This window comes from Mustela lutreola, chromosome 7 (assembly GCF_030435805.1).
Source record: "Mustela lutreola isolate mMusLut2 chromosome 7, mMusLut2.pri, whole genome shotgun sequence".
NCBI classification, from domain to species: domain Eukaryota; kingdom Metazoa; phylum Chordata; class Mammalia; order Carnivora; family Mustelidae; genus Mustela; species Mustela lutreola.
Window position 1 is genome coordinate 125664777 of NC_081296.1, and position 12706 is coordinate 125677482.

Genomic DNA, 12706 nt, shown 5'->3' on the forward strand with positions numbered 1-12706 from the left:
GCCTTTTATCCCCATTGTCTGCCTGTGGTGGGCAAGTGACTTTTCCCTGGGACCTCATTGAGAGTATCATCTTTCAGATGCCTTAGCTTTTTCATTTATATGACATTTTCAAATTTATTCATTCCTAGTTTGCTGTATGTTTGTTGATTTTTAGGTTATGAGCTTTCTACTTGAATATTTGATTAACCTTAGTATGGAGGAATCCTGATGGCTGAAATTCAGGTTGTGCACTTCAAGAGAGGATTTGCTTTCAAAACTTATGTTGGGTGCCCAGGGACCACCTCAGTCCCCTTCAAGGAGCCCTAGGAGCTGCCAGAATCAGTCTTCTGCCACTCTATTCCCATCACCATAAGTTTCGGCTCTTGTTCTACTCATATTCTAGAGTAGGTTCATCTGCTCTGGGGAAACCCTGGCTTTCTTGGTTGTCTGCTGCTCCCATTTCAGCTTTTGTCCCTTTATTTTTAAGTTTTGTGTGTATGTGACATTCTCTTGGTACACATGTGTTTGCATGGGTTCCTGAGTCCCCTTATTTTCCAGCGACACCAGCAGTGAATTAAAACTGTGTTGCTGTATTTTGCCCAAGATCTTTTGTGTGATAGTCGGAAGAGTGCCTTCCAGATGTTTTTCTGCCTCCTGGCTAGAAGTGAAAGCTCCCAGCCATCTCTTGTCTTCTGTGTCTTTCTACCTGTGTTTGGTTTTAGACAGAAGCACTGAACTAGCTCTGGCACTGGCCGTGATTCATGATCCCATTAATTGTATGCCAAAGTCCAGAGCTCTCAGGTCAGTCCCTTACTTAAGAGGACAACTTCACCCTAAATGATGTTCTCTAGGTTTAAAACTATTGGTTCCAGAGAAGACCCTTGGGCCCAGGTGCAAGGTAGAGGTGATAACGTATGGTTAGACAAATAATGAACCAACAGAGAAGACTGCAGAATGGCCATGTCTCATTAGAAACTGTACTTTGACTTGTTGGTTGCAAGCATTGCTCATTTTCAGCCTGAACTAATGTGATTTCTCACCTTTTATGTTTGCTGTTGCCCATCAGTTTGATGAGAAAATGCATACCAGGTTTTTGAAATTAACATGAATGCTTTGAGTGGTGTACATGTAAGCTTAGCTACATATGAAAAATGGCAGGCATTTCTCATGTATCGCATGTGCATTTCAGTGAAGGATTTTTGAAGAGGTGCTTAGATACTTACCTTCCAATGTGTTCAGGATGACCGGTTCCTGCTTCTAAGTATGTGGCGTCCTGTAGTGACGACCCCTGGCAGCCGGAGTGTTTGATACCAAGTCAGTGGAGCTGGCTTGTGCCGCCACCAACAACATCACATCAAGTTATTCATAATTGAAGGAGCTTGTCACTCCCTGCCGAGTGTGTGTGTAATTTATGGATTATGTACCCAGGCTGCAATCTCAGGGGAAGTTTATTTTATCCACTGAGAGAGATACATTTATATTCTAATTCCTGCTCCCTGAACTTAACATCTGCCTACCTGTTTTATCCAGAAGTACGGTCAGTGGGTGTGTTGGTCTCCTTACTGGAGAGAGACAGAAAGATACTTCAAATTCCTGCTTGAGCTGTCTTTGAGAACTAGCTGGGGCACCGTGCACCAGTCACAGGAGTTCCTGAGTTTCTGTTTGTTTCATCTGCAAAGTGGTTGGTTGAGTTAGGCTAGTGTCCCAGCGTGTGGATTTTGGAATCACTGTTGGCGTGATTCCAGGTGGGACCAGAGACCTTGCCCTACGTGTTCATGGGCTATCCAAGTGACTTTCTCGTCTGTTCTCCATTTGACTATAGTGTGTCCTTAGTACTTCTCTTGGGCTTGTTTATCTCCTTTAAGAAAGAAGTTCTAGAAGTTTCTTTCATTGCTGTCATTCTAGCATATATCTCCCACTCCCTACTCCAAACTTTTTACTCAAAAAAAAAAAAATGTCTTAACCAGTGGGAAAGAAGAAAGAATCCCAGCGAGCCTCAGCAAGGGGTTGGTCTGAAATGAAACGTTCTGAATTCTCAAAAAAAAAAAAAAAAAAGGAAAGAAGAAAGAAAAGCACAATGAACACCATATGCCTTTCACCTAGATTCCCTAGGAATTAACTTTTGGCAGTGCTTGCCTTACGCCATACTCTCGCTTCCATGATTCTCTTTCCCTCTCTCTTTCTGTGTTCCGAAGTATCCTGTTCTGCTCAACTGTTGTAGTGAAGTGAATTATAAGCCCCATGTTGTTAGCAAATGAGGATTCGGAACTAAATTGATTTTCTAAAAGTCAGCCGTAGCCCGATTTACTCATCCAAGTGTCGTGGGTTTCACTCTGAGACTCTTTTATGCTAGTTCAGTAGACCAATTCTTCTGGATTTTACAGCAGTTACCTGAAACAACAAAGATCAAGAGACCCATTCTCTGAGACTTGCAATTTCATTTGTTTAATAACTATTAATAGCTACCAGTGCAATTAGTTACATTTATTGAGTTTCATATTTGGAACCACCTCAAAGTCATCTTTTCCTAGCCACTTCTGTGCACCTGAGACAGAGCCAAGAAACAGGAAGTCTGCAGAAAACAGATATTGCAGGGGCCATTCCCCAAAGCTCAGGGGCTGTTTACCCTCCAAGCCTGTGAGGAATTCCTCTCTTGGGTCCTCTTTCCTCTTCCTTTATGCCATGTCCCCATAAGCCGCCCGACCCAGAGTAGAGGAAAAAAACAAGAATGCTCAGATAAGCCCGTCACAGCACAGGAAGCCGCGGTGAGCCGTCCGATGACAACAGAGGAAACCAAGGCAGAATTCTCAAGCAGCACAGAAGAGCCATCCTTTGCGCTCGGAACTTTCCATTTCATCATCGCTCTGCCCTGTAAGGGAGTTGAGCCCACTAATAAGCAAGGCTGTGCTGTGAACAGAAGCCTGTCTGTCTGGAGAGCCAGGCTCTTTCTAGAAGGGCCGGGCAGGGGTGCTGCGGAACCTGGGATTGCAGAGTGCAGGACACAGTCCGGGACCTCTCTGGAGACTGCTAGGACTCCACTGTGCAAATAAATTGTCATTGTGCAGCCTTGTCATTGCTGGGGTTGAGCTTGAGCTCTAGGCATGTAGCACAGGTTGACTTTGGATAATGGCCCTCCTGCTTTTTGCTGGTGCATATTACGGTGGGATATCTCACTACCCACTTTCATGTTGCTGACCGCCCACTGCAGGCCCTGGGACACCAGGAGGGCGACTCGTTGCCTTCATTTCCTGCTGTACCATGTACATCAAGGACTCTCCTCCCCTTTCACTCTCTCCCTGGGCTGTAACCAGGGTCTCATTGAGCAGGGATGGGCCCACAGGGATGGCAGGAAAGAGTGGGTAACAGCTCGTGACCAAATCTTCTTGTTGGGCCCAACCCCGTAGGCTTTCCTCAGGTGCCTTATGTTCAGGGACTGTCCAGTAAGGCATGTTGGGGGAGACCCACAGTATCTTCCCAGACTTCATGCTCTCTGCCACACAATCCCATCTGCTCCTACACTTGCTCAGTATATCTTCTGTGTCCACTCTGCGCCTGGCTCTGGGGGACATACCATGACTGGGCCCTCTCTTCTGGAGCTAACACTCTAATGGGAAGCACCCAGCTAGCTCGCAAAGATGGTGGGATGTGCCCTCTGCGGAGGGAACATAGTAGGAGTGCGTATGGCTGGGAGTTTGTAGGAAGGAAGGAAGGAAAATTGTGCTCACGTACCCCAGGTCTCCTAGAAGGACATCATTGGGTGAATAGGCTTACAGGCCACGGGGCCAGCGCGGTGCAGTAGAAGCCCTCTCCTTTCTGCCCCAGACCTCCAGCCCTGGTGTCCGAGGTCAGATGACATGTCTTCCGCGGGCCTTTCCCTTGCCCTACATCTGTCCCCTCCACCTGGAAGTAACCCTTTTCACTCTTGCGTATTCATCTCTCCTCACCACCTCTTCTGAGCACCTATTGTGTCCTGTCAGTGGCCGGGCCCTGGTCCCCATGGACAGGTGTTCCCTCGCATCCTCAGCCCCACAACGAAGTGGGTGCAGTTCCCTGTCCCTTTGCCAGGACGGAAGCACGGGGGCTTTAGTTCATCGCTCAGATATAGACACACGGGACGGTAGTCCATGGTGTGGTTAAGTGGGCTGGGGTCCTGATGGGAGTGTCTGGACGGGACCTGGTCATAGCAAAATCAGAAAAACAGCTTTGGTCGGTCGGATTGCATCAAGAGCCCATCTTGAGACTCAGACCTTGGTCTCAGTCCCCTCCCTGCTACATACTAGCTGTGTGGCTTTCCAGGAGTCAGTGGAGTGGGGATGCTCACTCCCATGTCGCAGAGCCGGACGCAGCTGTCCTTGTGGACGGCACATGGTATCTGGCAGGTGGTCAGAGTAGCAGGTGGTAACTTAGCGCTCTTGCACCTGTGATAACCGCGACTTGCTTCTCTGTTGCACTGGAAGCATCTTCGTGACAGCATCTGTCTCATCCCACCGCGGATGGCTCCTCGGGACCACCCCCCCACGAGGCCGTGCAGTTGTATGAGGTCTTCTGTGAATGTTTGCAGGATGAACAAGAGAGGGAGGGAAGGCGCAAGTGAATAGTTGTCACCACACGGCAGGCAGCCCTTTCAGCTGAGCCCTGGGTTTGGTGTCCTGACAATAGGCTCCTGATGTCGCAGCTCTGGGAGATAACGGACTTGTTCCCCTGAGGAACCCAGCCAGCGTCGCCTGGCGATACCTGCCGCACAGCATTGGCGGGCGTGCGAAACCAAGCACGGCTTAATCTTTCTGGGTTCACGTAAGGTGGTGGCCTCCCATGGCTGTCGCTACACAAGAGTGAGGTTTGCTCATCTCTGCGGCCAAGGGGGGACGAGCAGGGAGGCCGCGGGTCCGGATTTGGGATGCCATCTGCAGAATAGGGCCGCCTGCGGGTCCCAGGCGAGCAGAGCACCGGGCTGCAGGTCGGGGGGCCACAGGCGTGAACGCGGGGGGCTAACCTGTGTGCTCTCTGTGTCGTCCTCCCCACTCCCCACCCCCACCGCCCCGTCCGCAGGAACGGCCTCGGAGGCTGCCGGCTGCGGACTGAGAGCGAGCCGTCGTGCGGCTCCCCGGTGGTCAGCGGCGACCCCAAGGAGGATCACAACTACAGCAGTGCCAAGTCGTCCAATGCCCGGAGCACCTCGCCGGCCAGCGACTCGGTCTCCTCCTCCTCGGCCGACGACCACTACGAGTTCGCCACCAAGGGGAGCCAGGAGGGCAGCGAGGGCAGCTTCCAGAGCCACAGCGAGACGGAGGACGACGACCGCAAACACAGCCCCAAGGAAGCCAAGGACGCCCTGGGGGACAGCGGCTACGCGGCCCAGCACAAGAAGCGCCAGCACTTCGCCAAGGCCCGGAAGGTGCCCAGCGACACGCTGCCCCTCAAAAAGAGACGCACGGAGAAGCCCCCCGAGAGCGACGACGAGGAGATGAAAGAGGCGGCGGGCTCACTCCTGCACTTGGCAGGGATTCGGTCCTGTTTGAATAACATCACCAATCGGACGGCAAAGGGGCAGAAAGAGCAAAAGGAAACCACAAAAAATTAAAAACAAGTCACTGATTTGTTTTGAACTTTCGGCCATTTGGTTTTAGCATGTCAGGAGATTTCTAATGATTTGTGGCAATATCAGCAACTTATTATTGTTTTTTTCCTTTTTTGTTCTTTTCTCTTTTTTTCTTTTTCTTTCTTTTTTTTTTTTTTTGGTTTGGTTTGGTATTCTTTCTTTCCTTCTCTCTTTTTTTTTAATTTGCCCCTCCTTTGTTTTGAACCCTTAAGAATTTTATTTTTAAAGGAGATTGAAGCCATAGAACTCATATTGACACTCAGCTGTTTTACAAAAGCTTCTCATTATCTGAAGACAAAACCGAAAAAGCCAAAATTACCATTGCTTCCTCCAGCTTTGTCAGAAACACGTGGCTGACTCCACAGGGATGCCAGCAATCGTGCCACAGGGACACACATTCGGCACCTAGAAGGCACGTGTGCAAAGTCATCGTCGATCAGGCCCAACCCTTAGGTTTAAAAGGTCAGCATGGCCACCCAGTTGGGGTTGCTCGGTGAATGTGTATAAAGGGACTGGGGACAAGGAAGGACCTGGTCCCCTGGGAGCAGACCCAGGCCCGTAGCGTGGGGCGCCCAGCTAGGAGAACCCTTGGCCTTGCTGTGGGTTTCATTGCCATGAAGTGTGCAGGGGTGAGTGGGCAGGGTCGGGGGCGGTCTCCAGTCCTTTGTGCTTCTTTGCTGTGAAGCCTAGTAGCATCTGAGGAGGTAGGCACACTGGACCACTCCTTTTATACCAGTTGTCAATGACTAAGGAGAGGAATCTGGGTCAGTTTTTAGTGATGTTACTCATCATTGAATTTTGTTCTGTATTAAATTATGAAAATGTTCCACAAGCCATAAGCCTGAAGGTTGGTCCTGCGCGTGCACGCGCGGACACACACACACACACACACACACACACACACGAGAAAGAACTGATGCAGAGAACAAGCTATGTCTTCTTAACTGCCCAAGTGAAAAATCAAGTCTAGGAAAGTACAATAGCTGTTAAGGAAGAAAATAATGGTACAGATCTTTTCCTGTCTGTCAAAACTATTTGATCCGAGTGAAAAAACAAAAAGCTACAGAACCTGCCATTAGTATTGTGGTGTATTTTTAAAAGATTAAAGGCACATTGATGGACAAACAGAAGTGAAAACACGGCAAAAAAAAAAAAAAAATCAAAAAACTCCTATACTGCCCTCAAAATGGAGTTTGCAATTAATGTCAGTCAGGATTCATCTTTGCAAAAATCAGTGATTTCCACATTCAGCCAGTGTAGCCAGCAGAAATTTCTGATCCACAATGCATGGATTCCTTTGAAAAAAGAAAAAAAAGAAAAAAGAAAAAAAATGAAAAAAAATCACAAAACACAAACTTTTTTTATTCAAAAATAACAAAGTTCTTGTAAGGTAAATAATGTATTTAGCATGAAGCATGAATTATTTTCATATAAATATAGAAAATAGAGAAAAGGCTATGCCTCTAATTTTTAAGCCCTTAGGCTTAGAGTTTCTTTTGGTTTTTCTCTTTTTTTTTTCTTTCTTTCTTTAATTTTCTTTTCTGGTTTTTTTGTTTGTTTGTTTTTTATTTTTCCCAATTATTTTGTTTTGGTTTTTTGAAGCAGGTGTTTAAGGTTTAACCTTCTTCAGGGACAAATTCTGACTGTTGGGGAATCTTACTCTGCAATATAAAATATCTTCATGTTCTGGTAGGGCCTGGATGGTGGAGCTCTGTACTGCCTTGTCTGCACTTCAGCCCCTGACCCCCTGATTCTCTGTTGAAAAGTGTGTCCTTTCTCTTTGTCTGTACATGTTTACCATGACGCAATAATTTGAGGGCAAACTTAGTAGTGAGCGTGTATGATAGAATTAAGAGAATTATGGGACGCTGACTTGAGAAAACCATTACGGTGATTTGGTTCTAGCAAAAAGGCAGTGAATAATTATGCAAATTAGCCAGAAGAAGGGGAAACACACTAATGGGCCTTATTGGATGAGGGTGTGAGTTAGGGTACGCGTGAAGGAGGAAGTGACACGGGTGTCGGAAGGACCAGCCCCAGATGGTTTTCCTGTATGGCTGTCTCACAGTGGGAAGGAGGGACCGGCCACCTCTGTCACCTGAGCACATGAACCAACCTGGAATTAAGCCCACCTAGATTGTGAGAGCTGAATTTAGACAACGGGATGATGTCACGCAGACCAGGAACGCCTGTTATCTTTGCCTAAAAGAAATTGTCTTGGGAGATCCAGAGAGAGAGACCTCCCAAAGAATATGATCTTCCACCCACGTGGAGGGGAATTGTAAAACACAGACAGGAAAACCCACTACGGGGGCTCAGGGCGTGGTGGTGAGGGAGAGCGAGGGCGCTGGGGAGACAGAGTCATGGCCCGTCATGAGCCCAGAGGCCAGCCGAGCCAGCACAGAGGGAACGAACTGGTGCGGACCCCGTGCTTTGCTTCCTCTGGGTTGCTGGTGAGAGAACCTGAAAAAAAAAAAAAAGGTCTACGCCCAAATGACAGGTCAAGTTCAGGACCTAAACCTGAATGCTTCCAGCCTGTTTGTTCCAGGTGTAGATGGGAAAGGATGTATTACCGAAGTGCTCTGTTCCCTCCATCTCCCCAAGTAGCTGACACCCCAAAATCTGTGTCTGGGGTGTCTGAGCGACACTCTGCTACGTGTTGTCGCCTGATGAAGCCCGGGAGACACCCCCTTCGGCCCCCACCCATACCCCTCCCTTCTCTGGGGTCAAGTTCAAACTTCCCTCCCGAAAGGCAGAGGTGGACATCCAGGACTGTTTCTGGCGGGGACTTCTTCCAATCAAAACCCCCACAGTGGGCTGTCTCCCCTCATTTCATTTTTCTAAAGGAGCCAAGGCCTCTTTTAGAAAATAATAAAATGCAATGTGTGTGATTTACTTTTCTGATCTCTTTGAGAAATAGATAAATATCTTATAAAAGTGTGTTCTTAACTCCAGAACCACTCTTTTTGCATAAATACCTCATCGGGCAGCTTTCTAAGTGTTATTTTCCTGGGTCTCCCTCAGCACCTGTATAGGAGCCGCAGGGTGACTTCTAGGGGAAACTTTAGTGAGGGTACTTTTTTCTATTTTTCTTCTGTTTTTGGAGGCATACACATTATGCATAACCAAAACAATGGCTCAATTGTGTTTAACTTTGTATTTTGATTGTTGAGAAAAAAAAAAAAGTATTGATGTGTATGTGGCCGTTTGTAGTGAATTCATTGCAGAATGAGGTTGTCCATGTCCTTGCCAAGCCAAGGGGCAGGAGGCACCCTCTCTCACTCCCTCCTCCAAGAGCAGTAGAGGATTTAAGCACAAGCCTATTTGTGAAAGAATATTTTGCTCAAATGTAATTCACTTTAGTCTTGGAATTCCTTCCCAAACGTCAGGTGTTCTTTTAGCTTCCAAACTACCATATGTATTCATGAGTCTGACAGACCGCCTGAGCACCCTCCAAGGGGTGTGGTGTTTTTGCTTTCATTTCTCCTGCTGGGAGAAGTGGTGTTTTCGTGTGTCATTCCAGTATCTCACATACTCACATGGGGCAGGGGGGAGGGGGAGATGGGGAACTATAGCAATATTTAAAGATGCTTTGGAAAACAACCATGAACACATCAGCACCGTGACATCTACAATTACTTCCTGTTGGCCCTCGGACACATTTAAGAGAAAGAGACTGCACCTCTTTTTTCTTAAATGATACACACATAGACAGTTATTTTTATGCTACTCTAATTGTCTTTATCTTTAGTACTACGTGGAAAGGGTCTGCATCATAGATTTTTCCCAGCCTTATATACCATAAGCTCCTACTTTCCTTCCCTCTCTAATCAATATACTTTTAAGAGTTCTTTGGTAAATAAAGCTGTCTATTTGAAACTCAAATGAACCAAACCCACATTTAGGTGGTGGTTTGAGATGGCCAAGACAACTGCGGCAGGTTTCAGTCTTGGGACTGAGCCTTTAAGAAGGGATGTGTCGGAGGCTTTTCCCAAGAGCTGATTTTTCTTGGAGAGGCATTTCAGCGTGTCTGGTCCTTGCTGGGTGCGGCCGTAGCTACCACAGGGCATTCTAGAAGCTGCCGTTGCACTGAAGGGCGTTCCTGCCCCCGGGACAACTTTAGGCTGTGGGCTCTGTAGAGTGCAAACCGTCCAGATGGCTTTCGTGCCCAGCTCAGTCCTGGGACACACTGGGCCTGCCCAGCCCCAAGTGCTACCAACTCACGTTTCAGTGACCCCCGCACTATGCAGGGGGGCTCTTAGCCTCTCGTTCAAAGGGCTTTTGGAGAAGGAATCAGAGTTCTGTACAAGTGACCTACATGGGAGGGTTTTCCACATGGGATTGGGTTAAATTCAATGTGACTTCTCTTTTCCCTTTAAACTTGATTCAGGTTGGGACTCGGTTTCTTTCTGGTGGATCACAGCTGCCCAGATGTTGCAATTTACTTTTATGTTTCTGTGGAGAAGTATTTTTCTTTCATCTTCAGGATTTTTGCCACCAAAAGAACACATTTGAACTCTGTGTCCCCTCTTGATTGTGACTTACCAGTGTTGACAGTTAAATCCTTAGTGTCGTAGGTCCCAGCCCTCCAATACTATATCAAACACTGTTATGCACATATGCAGCACTGTGATCTAATTTAAATAATACTTTTTTATTATTTATACTACTATATATAATATACATCAACACTTTTGCTATATAACCTAAGTGATGACCCTCTTTTAGTTACCTGCCAAACTCGGGACTTTGGTTTATATCGCAGTTAACACAGTTACAAAGTTGTAATGGTGTCTTTTCTTTGTAACAGAATGTGTAAATCAAAGTATATACATTGTGTGGTGTTCCTGTTTCTGGAGTTTCATGAGGATTTACACATGGCATTCAGTGTTCTGTATAGACCTGCCTACCTTCGTGAATTCATCCGTTAACCCCTCTACCTTTGAGAGAGCACCAGAGGTGGTTAACTCCTTGTTTTCTCTCTCTTCTACTGGTTATTCTTGAATTAAGCACAGACTCGTCAGCTCGGTTGCTTTTATCATGAATAATGCGTGTGTGACCTTGACATTCTTCCACAGTTCAGCAAACAAGTGCTAGCTTCACTGACCAAAAATTAAGGAAGGAAAATACGATTTTCAAAATGATCCATCTTTTAACGGCCGAAACCGATGTGTCTATGGTGCTGCGTTTTGCTGTCTGTCCTACTTTTGAAATCAGACCTAGGTGAAAGATCACTTCTGACTTTACTGTGATACGCTCACAAGTACCCTTCCTGTTCGTTTCATTAGCGTTGAAATCAAGACTATTTATTTGGAATACGTTCAACAGTGTTTTTCCACTGTTATTTCATTTGCAAAAGTTGAGAACAGCCTTCCCTACCTTTTGCAAATAACTGATATTCCATATTGGATTCGCACCGACTTCGATATGGTGAGCCTGTCAAACCCACAAATTGTATTTCATCCTTTCATTACTGTGGCCTGAGTTCCCCAACCCCCACCCCACCCTTTTTTTTTTTAGATGAAACTTAGCACAATTTCAGTTATTTAAACATGAAGCATTTCTTGAGTCTGTATGTTGAGGCCATTACAGCTCCTAGCTGATTCAGTAGCCAATTTCATGCTGTGTTACTCACACTCACTACTTATTACTGCCATGGTGAAAATGTGGGGTGGGGGGGGGGAGTATCCGGGTGTGTCTGGGAAGCATTATACACTTGTACATTTTTTTTATACTCTGATTCTGTAACATTTCTGAGTTGCGTTTTTGTTTTACAGAAGAAAAAATAATAATAACGGTGATAAAGCAATCAGAAGACCAAGAGGTTACTATCGACGCTTAGGGTCGTCTGACCTTTGCTGGCCAATAGTCCTACATGGCCAAATGATAATTTACTAGAGTAATAATTTTTCAAAAGCCGATTTTTTTTTCTGTATGAAACTGCCAATATCATGAATAGAAAGGGAGAACCATAAAGGATAAAGGAAGTGACGTTCAGCTGTGTTTGTGTTACTAAAGGAGCAACACGGAGGCAGGCACGATCAGCCCAGCTTTGGGGACCTGATGGTGTTGCTTTGGAGGGATCCATATTTGCATTTCGCATTCTTCATATGTAATCATATTGCCAAAGACAAACTATTTCATCATTTATTGTAAATAACACTTTTCCCCAGACCTACCATAAAGTTTCTGTGATGTATTGTCTTCCAGTTGCAATAAAAATTACTGAGTTGCATCGATTGAAGAACAACGCCATGTCGTCTTGTGTGCACTGCGGTCCGTATGCAAATGCCGAGCAGTAAAGTCATTTTCTGTGTCTCACCAGCACTAGGGTGTGTGTGCCATTCTTTACAGTTCAATTTTTTTTTTTTTTAAGGGTCTCAGCCACACTTTCTGGACCCACGCATCCCTGTGCATGCTCCCCTTGTGGGGAAAACACAGACACACACACACAGACACACACACACCCTTTTTGCAAATACACAAACTCTCCACCAGAGGCTGTTCTCACTTGTGGCTCTCAGCTCTGGTCCAGAGAGTCATTAGACAGCAAGCCTCCCAACACAGAACTTAGAGCTTGTTGTTAAAACAGATTCTGCCTTTCATCTGGAAGCTGGCAAACCATACACTAAAATTCTGTTTTGGGGCTAGAGCCTGCCAGCCTCTCCCGGGTCTTGAGGGTTTCTTGTGATAACTTTTCTAACCCTTAGACTTTTCTTCTCCTGTAGATTTAAGCTATCACCAACCATGACCCCCACAATACACCCCAGAGCCAGCAAGGAGATGGACGGCCGGAAGGAGTGGTCAGACAATCAGTAGATCTTGGGGCCCCAGTCACCATGCTGGAGGAGCAGAAAGGGTGTTCTCTCTTGTGCTGGTTTTGTCTCACTGTCCCAGCGAGCCCACCAGAAGCCCCCTCCCCCCAAGACCTCTCAGTGTGGTCACCCCGGACCCCACATGTTGGCATTGCTGCCATTTCTGTTCCCACTGCTAAAATCATCTAAGAAGCTATGCTGTCTCCTTCCAGATGGCAGACCTTCAGTATTTAAGGAAGAGTGGTTGGGAAGAAAAGCAGAAAGTCCTTTGGGTCAAATCTGATGAATCAGGTAGTTGACCAAGTTGAGTATG

General features: G+C 46.4%; 1 protein-coding gene across 12 annotated transcripts in view; it reads left to right on the top strand.

Annotated features, from left to right (window-relative positions):
* Nucleotides 1-11828, top strand: part of FOXN3 (forkhead box N3) — a 398912-nt gene extending 387084 nt beyond the window's left edge. For all 12 annotated transcript variants that reach the window (XM_059182534.1, XM_059182536.1, XM_059182537.1 and 9 more), the window contains one exon: nucleotides 5029-11828. In XM_059182534.1, the coding sequence (XP_059038517.1) occupies nucleotides 5029-5560 (532 nt within the window). In that variant the 3' untranslated portion in view covers nucleotides 5561-11828. The remainder of the gene's footprint in view (nucleotides 1-5028) is intronic.
* The last annotated feature ends 878 nt before the right edge of the window (nucleotides 11829-12706 follow it).